Here is an 11,647-nt window from a genome sequence, read left to right as displayed (position 1 = left end):
GACCCAATTAAATATATTGAAATTTATTTATTATTTTTGTACAAAGACTTAAATACCCTCGTCTATGCATCAAAATTTCAATCCCATTTCTCGTCGGAGCCTTCAAAGCTCTTGGCGGCTGATTCAAAATTGGAGCGTAGATTCCTCAATCTCACTCCCCGTAAGTTACAATCTCGAAATTCGAAGCTCAATTCGATTCCTTCTTTCTTCTGCCTATCTGTTTTTACTCACGACGCTGATTATTAACCCAAGAATCGAATTCTCTGAACAATCGGAGTGTTCCGTAATGAGTTTCTCGATGATGAGTTCTTCAGGATGTGAAATTTTGGTGCGAAATTCTCACCAGAAGACTGTGAAGTTCCAATTGTTCCATGAAAGAGAGAAGAAGATGGTGCTCAAATTCTCCAAGTCTCGGATTAACCCTGCGAGAGCTCTGCTTAGCAGGCATGAAACGGTTGAGTTTGAAGAGAGGACAAGTCCTATCGAGGTGCTTTCAAATTCCAGCAATTTTTGGATCTTGCATTCGTTTCTTATGAAAATTCATGGTTATTTTGATTTACATTTGATTTGATGAAATCTGAACGTCGAGATCCATGGAATTCAGAAGAAACTACTGTAATTGTCTGTTGATTTCTCCTTTTTTTTTTTTTAATTTTTTGGTTCTGCAGTTCAATTGGAGGTTTTATATTTTGAGTGATCTCAGTTAAATGCTAAGAGTTCATGATCAAATTGGTTTTTACTACCAATGTGTCTTTACCTGTTTTGCTTGTTCCTTGTAGAAAGGAAATCAAATAGTTTTCAAGGATATGTGGGTGTTGGAGGTTGGGGGATTCCAACATACAAGGTATTGGGTCAAGAAAATATGTTTTAACTAGTTGTGTTATACTTAGACCTATTGATCTAGTTGTACTTAACGCTTCAAAATTTTGATTGACTCGATCTCCCCGTCTTGAGAGAATGAGAGGATACATCTCGGTCACGAGAGACAATAGGGAAATATCATAATTCAACTACTAGGATAAGGAGTGTCGGAATGTATGAGATCTCACATCGGTTGGAGAGGGGAATGAAGCATTCCTTATAAAGGTGTGGAAACCTCTCCCTACAGGCGTTTTAAAACCTTTAGGGGAAGCCCTTGAAGGGAAAGTCCAAGGAGGACAATATCGGTTAGCGGTGGGCTTAGGATGTTACAAATGGTATTAGAGCCAGACACTGGACAATGTGCCAGCGAGGACGCTTGATCCATAAGGGGGTGGTGGATTGTGAGATCCTACATCGGTTGGAGAGGGAAACAAAGCATTCCTTATAAGGGTGTGGAAACCTCTCCCTTGCGGGCGCGTTTTAAAATCTTGAGGGGAAACTCGGGAAAGGAAAGGACAAAGAGGACAATATCTGTTAGCGATAAACTTGGGCTGTTACAAATGGTATCAGAGCTAGACACTGGGTGGTGTGCTAGCGATGACGTTGGACCCCCAAGGTTGGTGGATTGTGAGATCCGGCATCGGTTGGAGAGAGGAATGAAACATTCCTTATAAGAGTGTGGAAACCTCTCTCTAGCGGACGCGTTTTAAAACCTTGAGGGGAAGCCCTTGAAGGGAAACTCCAAAGAGGACAATATATGTTAGCGGTAACCTTGGGCTATTGCAAATAGTATTAGAGCCAGATACCGGGCGGTGTGCCAGCAATGAGTATGAAGTTTCCATGGTCATGTTTTCCCTTTGCTCGAAATGTGTATTTGCTCACTACACAAAGAGATTGAATAGTTCTTGCGAGGGTGGTCACTATTTCCACTTTTCTGGATGGTGGCAGGCATCAGTTGTGCATCTTGGATATCTCAGTTGTATTCTTATCTGTTATGCTAGTGAGATATGACTTTCTTAATGTAGCTTATTCTCCTTTATGGTCAAAACATCTTGTAATTTTAACCATGAAGTGTCGATTTCATCATGTTGAATCGTAAACTTGAACGGGGAGGAAAATAATACCCTCTTGTAGTCGAGTTGCTGTTTCTTAGAGATTTGTGTTCGGGTTTACGTTTAAGTTTTCCAATGACAATGACAATGGCTAGATGCCAAGTTTTATGGCTATGTTGAGTGTTTATTGTGGCTGGGTTTGAGCGTTTTAGGCGTTGGTATTGACATTTTCTTTGTGCCCTTTTGTGACTATTTGGCTTCTGGAATTCTCTAACTTGATTTAAACTTGTTCTGATTGAGGTTTTGGACATTGTTTTCCCTTGTCTAAGAGTTCTTTGTTTATTGTCTTCTATTATACTCAAGGTCAGAACAGAGTTAGCAAAATGCTATGAATTGATAAACAGACTAGGTAAAGGAGTTGTTTATCTTGGATCTTCAAGGATGGGACCGGATCATGCTCATTATAAGCAAGCGTTCGAGTTGAGTAGAGAGGTAAGATGCTTCTCCATCTTTTATATTGAAGTTAAGAGAAAAGTTCACGACGATGAACCGATGAACCGATCAGTACCTCGGTTCAAACCTTTCAATCTGAGGTGAATGTTCGAGGAACAGAACATCAAAACTTGGATGCATACGTGTTATGCAACAGCCCAAGCTCACCGCTAGCAGATATTGTTCTCTTTGAACTTTACTTTCTGAGTTTCTCCTCAAGGTTTTAGAACGCATCCTTAGTGGGAGGTTTCCAAGTCCTTGTAAGGATTGTTTTGTTCCGCTCTCCAACCAATGTGAAACATTCCTTATAAGGGTGTGGAAACTTCTCACTAGAAGATGCGTTTTAAAACCGTGAGGTTGACGGCGATACGTAATGGACCAAAGCGGACAATGTCTGCTAGCAGTGGACTTGGGCTATTACAAGTGATATCAGAGCTAGACACCGGGCGGTGTGTCAGCAAGGACTTTAGGCCCCCAAGGGGATGGATTGTGAGATCGCATATTGGTTGAAGAGGGGAACAAAACATTCCTTATAAAGGTGTGGAAACCTCTCAGTAGCAGATGCGTTTTAAAATTGTGAGGCTGACGGCGATACGTAAACGGGCCAAAGCGGACAATATCTGCTAGCGGTAGGCTTAGGCTGTTATAAATGGTATCAGAGCCAAACACCGGGCGATGTGCCAGCGAGGACGTTGGACTTTCAAGGGGGTGGATTGTGAGATCCCACATCAGTTGGAGAAGGGAACGAAACATTCCTTATAAGAATGTGGAAACCTCTTCTTAGCAGATGCGTCTTAAAACCTTGAGGGGAAGCCCAGAAAGAAAAGTCCCAAAAAAGACCATATCTACTAGCGATGAACTTGAGCTGTTACATGTTAGGAACAAAGGAAAGAAAAAATAGATAGAGTTAATGCATAATCTTCAACTTTACGAGTCTACCTTTTCAATCCCTGTTATGCAGATTTCAGAACTTTTGGATTGCACGACTTGGTCAGGCGTCGGTCCGGGTCTTATGGATGCGGTTACGAAAGGTGCTATGCAGGCAGGAAATCCTGTAGGAGGATTCAAAATCGGTAGAGAATCTGGGGAATGGACATCCTCAAAGTTTCATCCATACTTACCTACAGAGACTTATTTTACTTGCAGGTGATATAGATATAGATCCTATAAGTTATCTGATAGTACACAGCAGACACTGCACCCTCCCTGCTTGAACTAATCTATATAATGCAGGTTTTTCTCTGCAAGAAAACACGGGCTCGTCGACGCTGCGGTTAGAAGCTGTAGTTCTGATCGGACTGCTTTCGTTACACTCCCCGGCGGCATTGGTACTTTCGACGAGGTGTTTGAGATTCTAGCTTTGATTCAGCTCAGGAGAATAGGGTCAGAACTTCCAGTTCCCTACCTGTTGATGAACTACGACTCTTTCTACTCGAAGCTGCTCGAGTTTTTCGACGATTGTGAAAACCGGGGTACCTTGGGGAAGGGAGAGGTCGACTCGCTTTGGAAGGTCTGTAACAATAACGCCGAAGCCGTGGCGTACTTGGCCAACTTTTACAATGTGTCTTCATGACAGAGTGAAGAATGAAGCTGAATTGGGAAGCACACATTCTACTACAAAACAGTATGCCTCTCTTCTCCTTAACCCTTTTATTCTTCCAATGAACCATTTCAAGTTAAGAGGGCTCATAGGCAATGGACATTCCTTGTTCATTAGCTTTGTTATTTGTTTGTATCATTGTACTAAATCGAAACGTGCACGTATACATGTCTTAACCGTAACATCTTTTCAAAAGCAATTTATGTTCGTGTGTTGGATTAGGTCGGGTCGAGATATTTTTTAAACTCAACCCAATTATTAAATTTTTTTCAACTAAACCATAGTTTTTAATTGGGTTAGATTGGTTCGAGTCATTTATTCAAATTAATATGTTTATTTATTTTCAATTCAAGAACTAATTCAATCCCAAATAAGTTCATAATCTGTCCCAAAATCGGGATAGGTTGGGTTGATCGAATTTTTAAGTCATCGGGTTTTTTGATCACCTTGATTTAAAAAAAAAATGATTCTAAATATGTTAAATTACCATAAGGACACCGATAAAAGAGGAGAATCTTTAAATTTAAAGGCAATTTTGTAATTTCAGCTTTTTTTTCGAGTTTTATTATTATTAATATTATTTTACTAATCACCTAAAAAAACAATTATTAACAAACACAATATATAGTGGGCTTACCTAACCATATGAACAAATATAATATATGATCACCACCCATGTTTAGTTTTCATCAAATATTCCATACAATCATATAATATATACTTTAAATGGAAATAAAAACTATAGAGTAAAAAAATATGAAAGAAAAAATTCAAACAAAAATGATGGCTTCTTCAATTTCAAAGTAATTGAGACTTTATTGCATTTTATCTTATTCTTATTATATATATTTAACCAATATGGGGTTAGGTGAATAAGTTCTTAATAATGGTGAATATGTAATAGAAAATTAATTTTAAAAAAATAAAAAATAAAAAGTCAAATTTAATGGCATGGTAAAGTTTTGTTCACATTTTCTTCGCGCCACGCCCCAAAGCTAACACGTTAGATCCATTATCCATCTCGACCACCTATCTTTTAGGTTAAAATATTATTTGCATCTCGTTATTTTGAATTTTATTCTATGATAAGCACAAAAACTGCTGAATTTTGTAAAGCTAGAGGTCGTTCTACTTTCATTGCAAACTCTTACAAATGAAAGCTAATTTTACGAATGATTTCAACCAAAAACGGGTTAGAAGGGTGAATAGCTCTTAAATCGAATTTTGAATCTATGATGGTCACTCTTAAATCATAACTAATTCAATGAATCGATTTTAACATCAAACCTAAAGCCAAGTCTGAAAGAAACATAACACTGAGAGAGTTTCATACACAAGGTTTTTTTATGCGACCGTGATTTCAAATTTGAATATTACAGACCAAAAAGATAATTCAAACATAATGTAGCAATTACAAACTACCAATAAAAACTATTAAATAAAAATGGAAGAAAATAATGAAATGACATAAATAGTCTTAAACTATAGTCCACGCAAATGATTAGTGGTTGGATTCGTATCAGTGTACCTTTAATAAATCTGAAATTGATATCCATGTCCAAGATTCATAATCCAAATTTGGTACACATAGTCACATTACCTATCTTCACTTTTAATGAAAAACTATCCCCACAAACCAACACGAATTACTGTAAACCATGCTTAACCTTGAAGTTCCTATAATCGAGCCACCGAAAAAAAAATGCACCTTCTTAGTTGTGATGTCCCGCATTAGTTGAGGAGGAGAACAAAACACCCCCCTAGTAAACGCATTTTAAAACCTTGAGAGGAAGCCCGAAAGAGAAAGCCCAAAGAGAACAATATCTGCTAGCAGTGGATCTAGGTCGTTACAATTCTTTTAAGTGTTTCTTATTCATTCTATCCTCATGATCGCTCTCATTCTATAGTCTCAACTCATTCGTGTACCATTTATTCAAAGGATTATTGACAACAAAAAAAAAATGTCGAAATATGGTAAAAATTATACGAACAAAACAATAAATTATGTCACGACAAGATATTTGATAATAGGTTAAAAAGAGGGAAAAGGGAAAAAGAAAAAGCAAGAAAAAACTTGTCTTATTATAAAAATTAGAAGAAAAAAAAAACAAAAAATTGAACCCAAATAGTCATAATCTATCAAGATCACCTAAGAAATGATGAGAAAAGGGGAAAAAAGGGCTTTGTTTGGTGGCCCTATTTTATGGCCATTTATTTGGATTTAGTGACCCTACCATCACTATTATGGGTACTCAATTCATTGTTTTCCCACCCATTTTGGGTTTTGGGTATGCCACTTTACCTCTATTTTCAAAATTAAAATATGTCACTTATGTTCGTAGTTGACGTAGTTGATAATGTTCGAGAAAAGGGTTGAATCGAATTCGAAAACATTTTGCGTTTTAGAAATCAGTTCACAGTTTGGGTATGAGATTGAGAAATTTTAGTTATCAATGCTGGTGAAGTGAAGTGGCTAGAAGTGCTCGTTTCTAGCTCTTTTGTTTTGTGAATTGGGAGAGTCAATAAAAAGATTTGGTTATGACTTTGTATTGTTGTGTCTGCGTGTTGGGTCGTTTTCCAATCCCATCTTGGAGGGCTGAGAGGCTTTGCTTTTGGAATAGACGATCGTGTTTTGCTGGGAGACGAAAAATGAAAAAGAGTTGGATGAGATTTCTCTTGCTTTTGCACGATGGGTTATTTGCTCTGTATTGTGATGTTTGGGTTTTGAGGGCTCTTAGTCACGTAGATAGTCAAATGTGACGTAGATCATCCTTAGAATGACATACTTCTCCTGTTTGAATTAGGGTTTGAAACCAAATTTCTCCCGAGGAGAATAAACAAGGCGATTCAAGTGAGATCCAACTTTTTATCCACTCGTGTAGGGTCGAGACAATTCTGGAGGGTCCATTTCGATGTTTTCTCTTTTCGAGAATTCATACATTCCTTATGAACGAACAATTATCTCTCGAATATATTTTTTATACTATTTTACATATTTAAAAATATTTTTGTTTTTTTCCTTATGGTAGAGAAATTAAAAAAAAGTAAATTTTTAAAAAATAAATTCAAAATGTTTACTTTCAAAATTAACACGGGAGATAATCTATGAATTATTGATAAGCTGTAATTCATATGTTGACGATAATAATTTTTTTTAATAAAAGTAAAAGGGGTTAGTGTTACTTTTATTTTTAAGAGTTAAGTCTATTCGTTCTTGCGTTACTACGACCAAGCGACGTATGCTCGAGCCTCTGCCTCGGTCCAAGAAAAAGGTTTTAGAAAATCAGGGCAGAGAGATTTCGAAAGAGAGTTTTGAAAGTAAGATTTTAGAAATTGAAATTTGTGTTATATGAGAATGTAAGCAAAAGACAACGACGAGTTACTGTATATAACTATCGGGTAGGAAGAAGTCCAGTCATATCCCCTATAGTAATTTTGGAGCATTTTAGCCGTTGTAGGTATAGACACGATTTTGGTGAACGATCATACACCCTTATACTGACCCAATATGGAATGGTAAAGACCTATCTAGGATTAAAACATGTAAAAAGGGGTTGGGAACGGACATGCAACCATGGACAACACGTCCTGAACAAGTAAGACCGTGATATCTGTCATGCAGCCATGGACAACACGCTTAGGACATTCATGACCGTGACATCCTCCCCCACTCAATTAGTTGACGTCTCTGTCAACCAACTTGAACTAGCAAGATTAGGACATTCTTTTTTAAAATATTATTAAAATAATATTTTTGAAATAAAGTAATAAAATTTAGGAGTATTTTATTAATTTAACGATTTAAAAAAGAAATAATTAAGGGACATATATATAAAAAAGGGTTCTAGAAACAAAATAAGATCATAAAGAACCTTCAAATTTCTATTAAAAAAAATGAATCTTTGAAATTCGAGTCGCTCTTTAGAACACTATTTTCGCGCAATTCAAACGAGGATCGAGAAATTCCTTCACTTATGGGGCCCAAAAAAGAAGCGAAGTGTCATACGGCGGTGAACGACGGCCACCGCCGTCTACGACCCCCTGAAACCGCGCCATAATCTTCCACTTTTTGAACTGTAAAAGTCAGCCTTCTTTTAATGGTGGGCAGTGTAACCCCAGTTCTAAACCCACAGTCCACAACAGGGCCTACCCTTGTTCGTTTCAGGACCCCACCTTCAACCCGCACTAACCCTTCTTCCTATTGGTCCAGCCGACGCTAACGCGTGGGGCGGCTACCTTTCTAATTACCCTTAAATATCAGGAGGGTCTCTCGCTCGGTGGCTAATCTAATCAGTAAATTCAGTAACCTTTTTTTTTTTTCGATGAACTTGAATTCTGTTTCTGCTGTACTCGACTTGGGGTTCTTCTAATCTTGCTGTTTTTGTATATATAACTGTTTCTGAGGGTTTTCTTGGCGAAGTTTCTTCGATTTGTCAACTGGGTTTTGGGAGATCTTCGATTTTGAGCTCCCGATTTGTGGGAAAACTGTTTGGGGTTCGTCAATTAAAGGATTAGAAGCTCAAAGAAACAAAGCCAGTTCGAGATTTTGAAGTAATTCTATTTGATCTTGTTGAATTTTGTGGCCCCGATCGGGGACTTTTGTGATGCTTTCACTTTTTGCTTGCTTTTACTGCTTGCACTTCCTTGGATTCCAGTATTTCTTGTTCCTGTTGGCCTTTATGGTTTTGTGATTCTAAGTTTTGTCTGATCCTTAGTTCTTGAGTGTTCATCTTCTGTATCTTGAGAATCGTTGGATATATAAATTGATGTGAGTTGGGGTTTGCGTGTAGGATTTTGATTTGAAGGTTCTATCACAATATAATCGTTTAATTTCTGCTCTCTGTGATTCAAATTTTGTTCTAGGTTGAATTGTTCTTGTTGCTCATTTAGTTTGGTTGAACTGATACTCACTTTTGGTTTACTGCTCATTACATTTGAGATTTAGACCGCAATGTTATGGATTATGACTTAGACCACACTGTTGTGATTTTCGGTTTCGAGATACGAAACGATCTTCTGTTGAATTTCTGCATAGTTTCTTAACTTGATTTTGTTAGATTTTCAATTAACTTTGTAATATTTTCAGGCTTGTTCTTAAGTCTTATCATGGATTCCCCTCAATCCGTTGTTTCCCCATTGAAGAACTCGCCCATTGCTGAGCCCGAGAGGCAGAAACCCAATTTCTTCGGTCGGATGTCTGATACTCCATCGAAGGAAGTTGAGGTTAACCGAAAAGAAGTGGTGATGTATAACTCGGAGGAAATTATTGGTACACTTGACGTATGTATTCACCAGGCTAGAGACATTCATAATATCTGCATATACCATAAGCAAGATGTTTATGCTAAGCTTTGTTTAAGTAATGATCCTGATGATTCTCTATCCACCAAAATCATTAATGGAGCTGGGAGGAACCCGGTCTTCAATGAAAATCTTTGTTTGAATGTTCGGAGCGTCGATGCTTCCCTTAAATGTGAGATATGGATGTTGAGTAGAGTGAGGAATTATCTGGAAGACCAGTTGTTGGGGTTTGCCGTGGTTCCGTTGACTGAAGTTCTTGTTTACGATGGAAAGTTAGAGAAAGAGTTTTCTCTTTCTTCGACCGATTTGTTCCATTCTCCTGCTGGATTTGTTCAACTATCTCTTGCATACAACGGAACCTCGCCTGACGTGATGGCTGTTCCTAAAGCTGCCTTGGAATCGTCTGCAACGTTGAAGGATTCTGAAATATCCGAGTCGCTAGCTAGTGATTTGGATAAGATAGAGTTTCCAGATCCTAAGATAGTAAACGAGGATGAGATGATGGTGTCTGAGTATTTCAGCATCCCGTGCTCTAATCCGGAGTCTGAGGCCTCTGAGAGCCTAGCCACTTCTGGTACCGAAGATCATCTGAGTTCAGAATTAGGCGCGCATAATGTAGAAAGCTTCTCGACAGCTTCTGTTGAGTCTATCCAGCTTCCAAAGCTCGATTCTCCACCTAGCAGCTTGTCAACGAATGGAGTGTCCTCACCTTCCGCACCAACAAGCTCAGAGTCATCCGATGTTTCAGAAGCTTCAAAGCCTCGAACTAAGGAACCAATCGAAAAGGATAAGTGTGGGGATGTTAAGAACGGCGAGGCTGATTCGTCTGTTGAGGTACCAAGTGATTCAATCTCAAAGCCTGTTATCTCTGTGAACATTGAGCCAGAACAAAATGTAGTGCAGCAGGACATTGTTGATATGTATATGAAAAGCATGCAGCAATTTACCGAGTCGTTGGCAAAGATGAAACTTCCTCTGGACGTCGATAATGGACCAACCAGTTCAGAAAATTCAACCTCTGATGAGAAAACACCGTCCTCAAAGAACGGTAATGCACGAGTATTCTATGGAAGCAGGGCTTTCTTCTAAACTGTGGTATCTACATTTTAGACGAAGACACAAATAACTCTAGAACTATAGGACGAATACTACTATCAGTAGCGGAATGTAATAATGTATCTGTGTAGACTGGTGTTTCCTGTCGTATGTTGGTTTGTCCGGGACGATAGTAAATCATGGCTTCTACACCTTACGAACTCGGTCCTATCATGATCATCGGTGTAAGCATGAATCAATTACTATTCCTCGTTGTAACAATTAACTTTCGAATGCAACTTCTAATTATGTGAAATCAAAATCATATCATTTATATGTTGGTCCCACATTGACATTATGTTTGTTTCAAGGAATGGATTAGATAGACCCGTGCATTGATGGCCCGGTTTCGGTCGATTCAGATCGTGCGGTCCAGAAATTCCAGGTTTCTTTTTATTCTTTGTATAGCATTTACTGTTCCTGATGTGATGAGCAGAGAAACTGAAGTAGCTTTATTTTGGTTCTTTGAAGTTGGAAATCCAAAACTAAGGACTATAGGATTTCCACTAGAAATAAACATGTTTGTATCATTTTACTCTAAATTGGTTGATCTAAGCATGCATAGTGTCACAATCTATTTGACCACACGAAGGCCTAGACGAGTGCCATGATGCGACCGAAGGACGGTGTGTCATCTAACACATCGCACAGAGTGGGCATTGAAGAGAAGTTGAGGCATAAGCAAGACAAGGGCAACGAGTAGACAAGAGTGGCACAAATAGGCTGGTTAAAGGGCTGGGTAGGGTTCCAAGCCTTAACCTCGAAAGTTGGGGTTTCAGACGAAATTTAGGCATGCGGTTATGGAGTTAAGTCCTATATGAAATATGAATGCTTGCCAAATTTGGTGTCAATCGGACACTCCATAACACCGTATGACCGTTCGCTAAAATCATGTCTGCGCGTAGAGTATTGAAAATGCCTCAAAATGTACTATAGAGGAAGACATGGTGTCAACTTTCCACCACCCCTAGGCCCTGTGGCCTAAGTGAGCTACCCTGTGGCATATGCGTGTGTCACAGTGAAGGCGAGCGTGCCGAGACGAATGTTTCGGACGACTTCCTTTGAAATGGGTTTTTCAAGGACAGTATTGGGCGGCACGGGTGTGCCTGTATTGCGCACCAACCCGCGTGTCGGAGGCTGATATATGCACCCACTATCCAGTACGATATCCATAAATGACATGACATGGACACGGGAGGGTCAATGCCTCGAAAGATCCCGGATGGATGAATGTTCGGGATGTCTC

At 38.8% G+C, this 11,647-nt stretch overlaps 2 protein-coding genes across 4 annotated transcripts; both read left to right on the top strand.

Moving 5' to 3' along the window:
* The first annotated feature begins 103 nt into the window (after positions 1–103).
* On the top strand, positions 104–4,200 carry LOC111477328. Its single transcript, XM_023121406.1, has 4 exons — positions 104–487; positions 2,277–2,405; positions 3,367–3,551; positions 3,639–4,200. The coding sequence occupies exons 1-4, from the start codon at positions 287–289 to the stop codon at positions 3,976–3,978; spliced, it is 855 nt and encodes a 284-aa protein (XP_022977174.1). The 5' UTR covers positions 104–286; the 3' UTR covers positions 3,979–4,200.
* Positions 4,201–8,024: 3,824 nt separating this feature from the next.
* On the top strand, positions 8,025–10,688 carry LOC111476456. 3 transcript variants are annotated; one of them, XM_023120117.1, is made up of 2 exons: positions 8,025–8,298; positions 9,092–10,688. In XM_023120117.1, the coding sequence occupies exon 2, from the start codon at positions 9,112–9,114 to the stop codon at positions 10,393–10,395; it is 1,284 nt and encodes a 427-aa protein (XP_022975885.1). In that variant the 5' UTR covers positions 8,025–8,298; positions 9,092–9,111; the 3' UTR covers positions 10,396–10,688. The 3 variants fall into 3 exon arrangements, with proteins under 3 accessions (XP_022975885.1, XP_022975883.1, XP_022975882.1); XM_023120115.1 differs by having other exon boundaries at positions 8,026–8,307; XM_023120114.1 differs by having other exon boundaries at positions 8,287–8,556.
* The last annotated feature ends 959 nt before the right edge of the window (positions 10,689–11,647 follow it).

This window comes from Cucurbita maxima, unplaced genomic scaffold (genome assembly GCF_002738345.1).
Source record: "Cucurbita maxima cultivar Rimu unplaced genomic scaffold, Cmax_1.0 Cma_Scf00003, whole genome shotgun sequence".
Classification (NCBI taxonomy): Eukaryota; Viridiplantae; Streptophyta; class Magnoliopsida; order Cucurbitales; family Cucurbitaceae; genus Cucurbita; species Cucurbita maxima.
Note: the sequence above shows the minus strand (reverse complement) of the source record. Positions and strands in the feature narration are given on the sequence as shown.

Coding starts and splice junctions, on each gene's coding strand:
- LOC111477328 (XM_023121406.1), top strand. CDS start 287: ATGAGTTTCTCGATGATGAGTTCTTCAGGATGTGAAATTTTGGTGCGA. Junction 2,406..3,366: donor CGTTCGAGTTGAGTAGAGAG/GTAAGATGCTTC, acceptor CCTGTTATGCAG/ATTTCAGAACTTTTGGATTG. Junction 3,552..3,638: donor GAGACTTATTTTACTTGCAG/GTGATATAGATA, acceptor TATATAATGCAG/GTTTTTCTCTGCAAGAAAAC.
- LOC111476456 (XM_023120117.1), top strand. CDS start 9,112: ATGGATTCCCCTCAATCCGTTGTTTCCCCATTGAAGAACTCGCCCATT.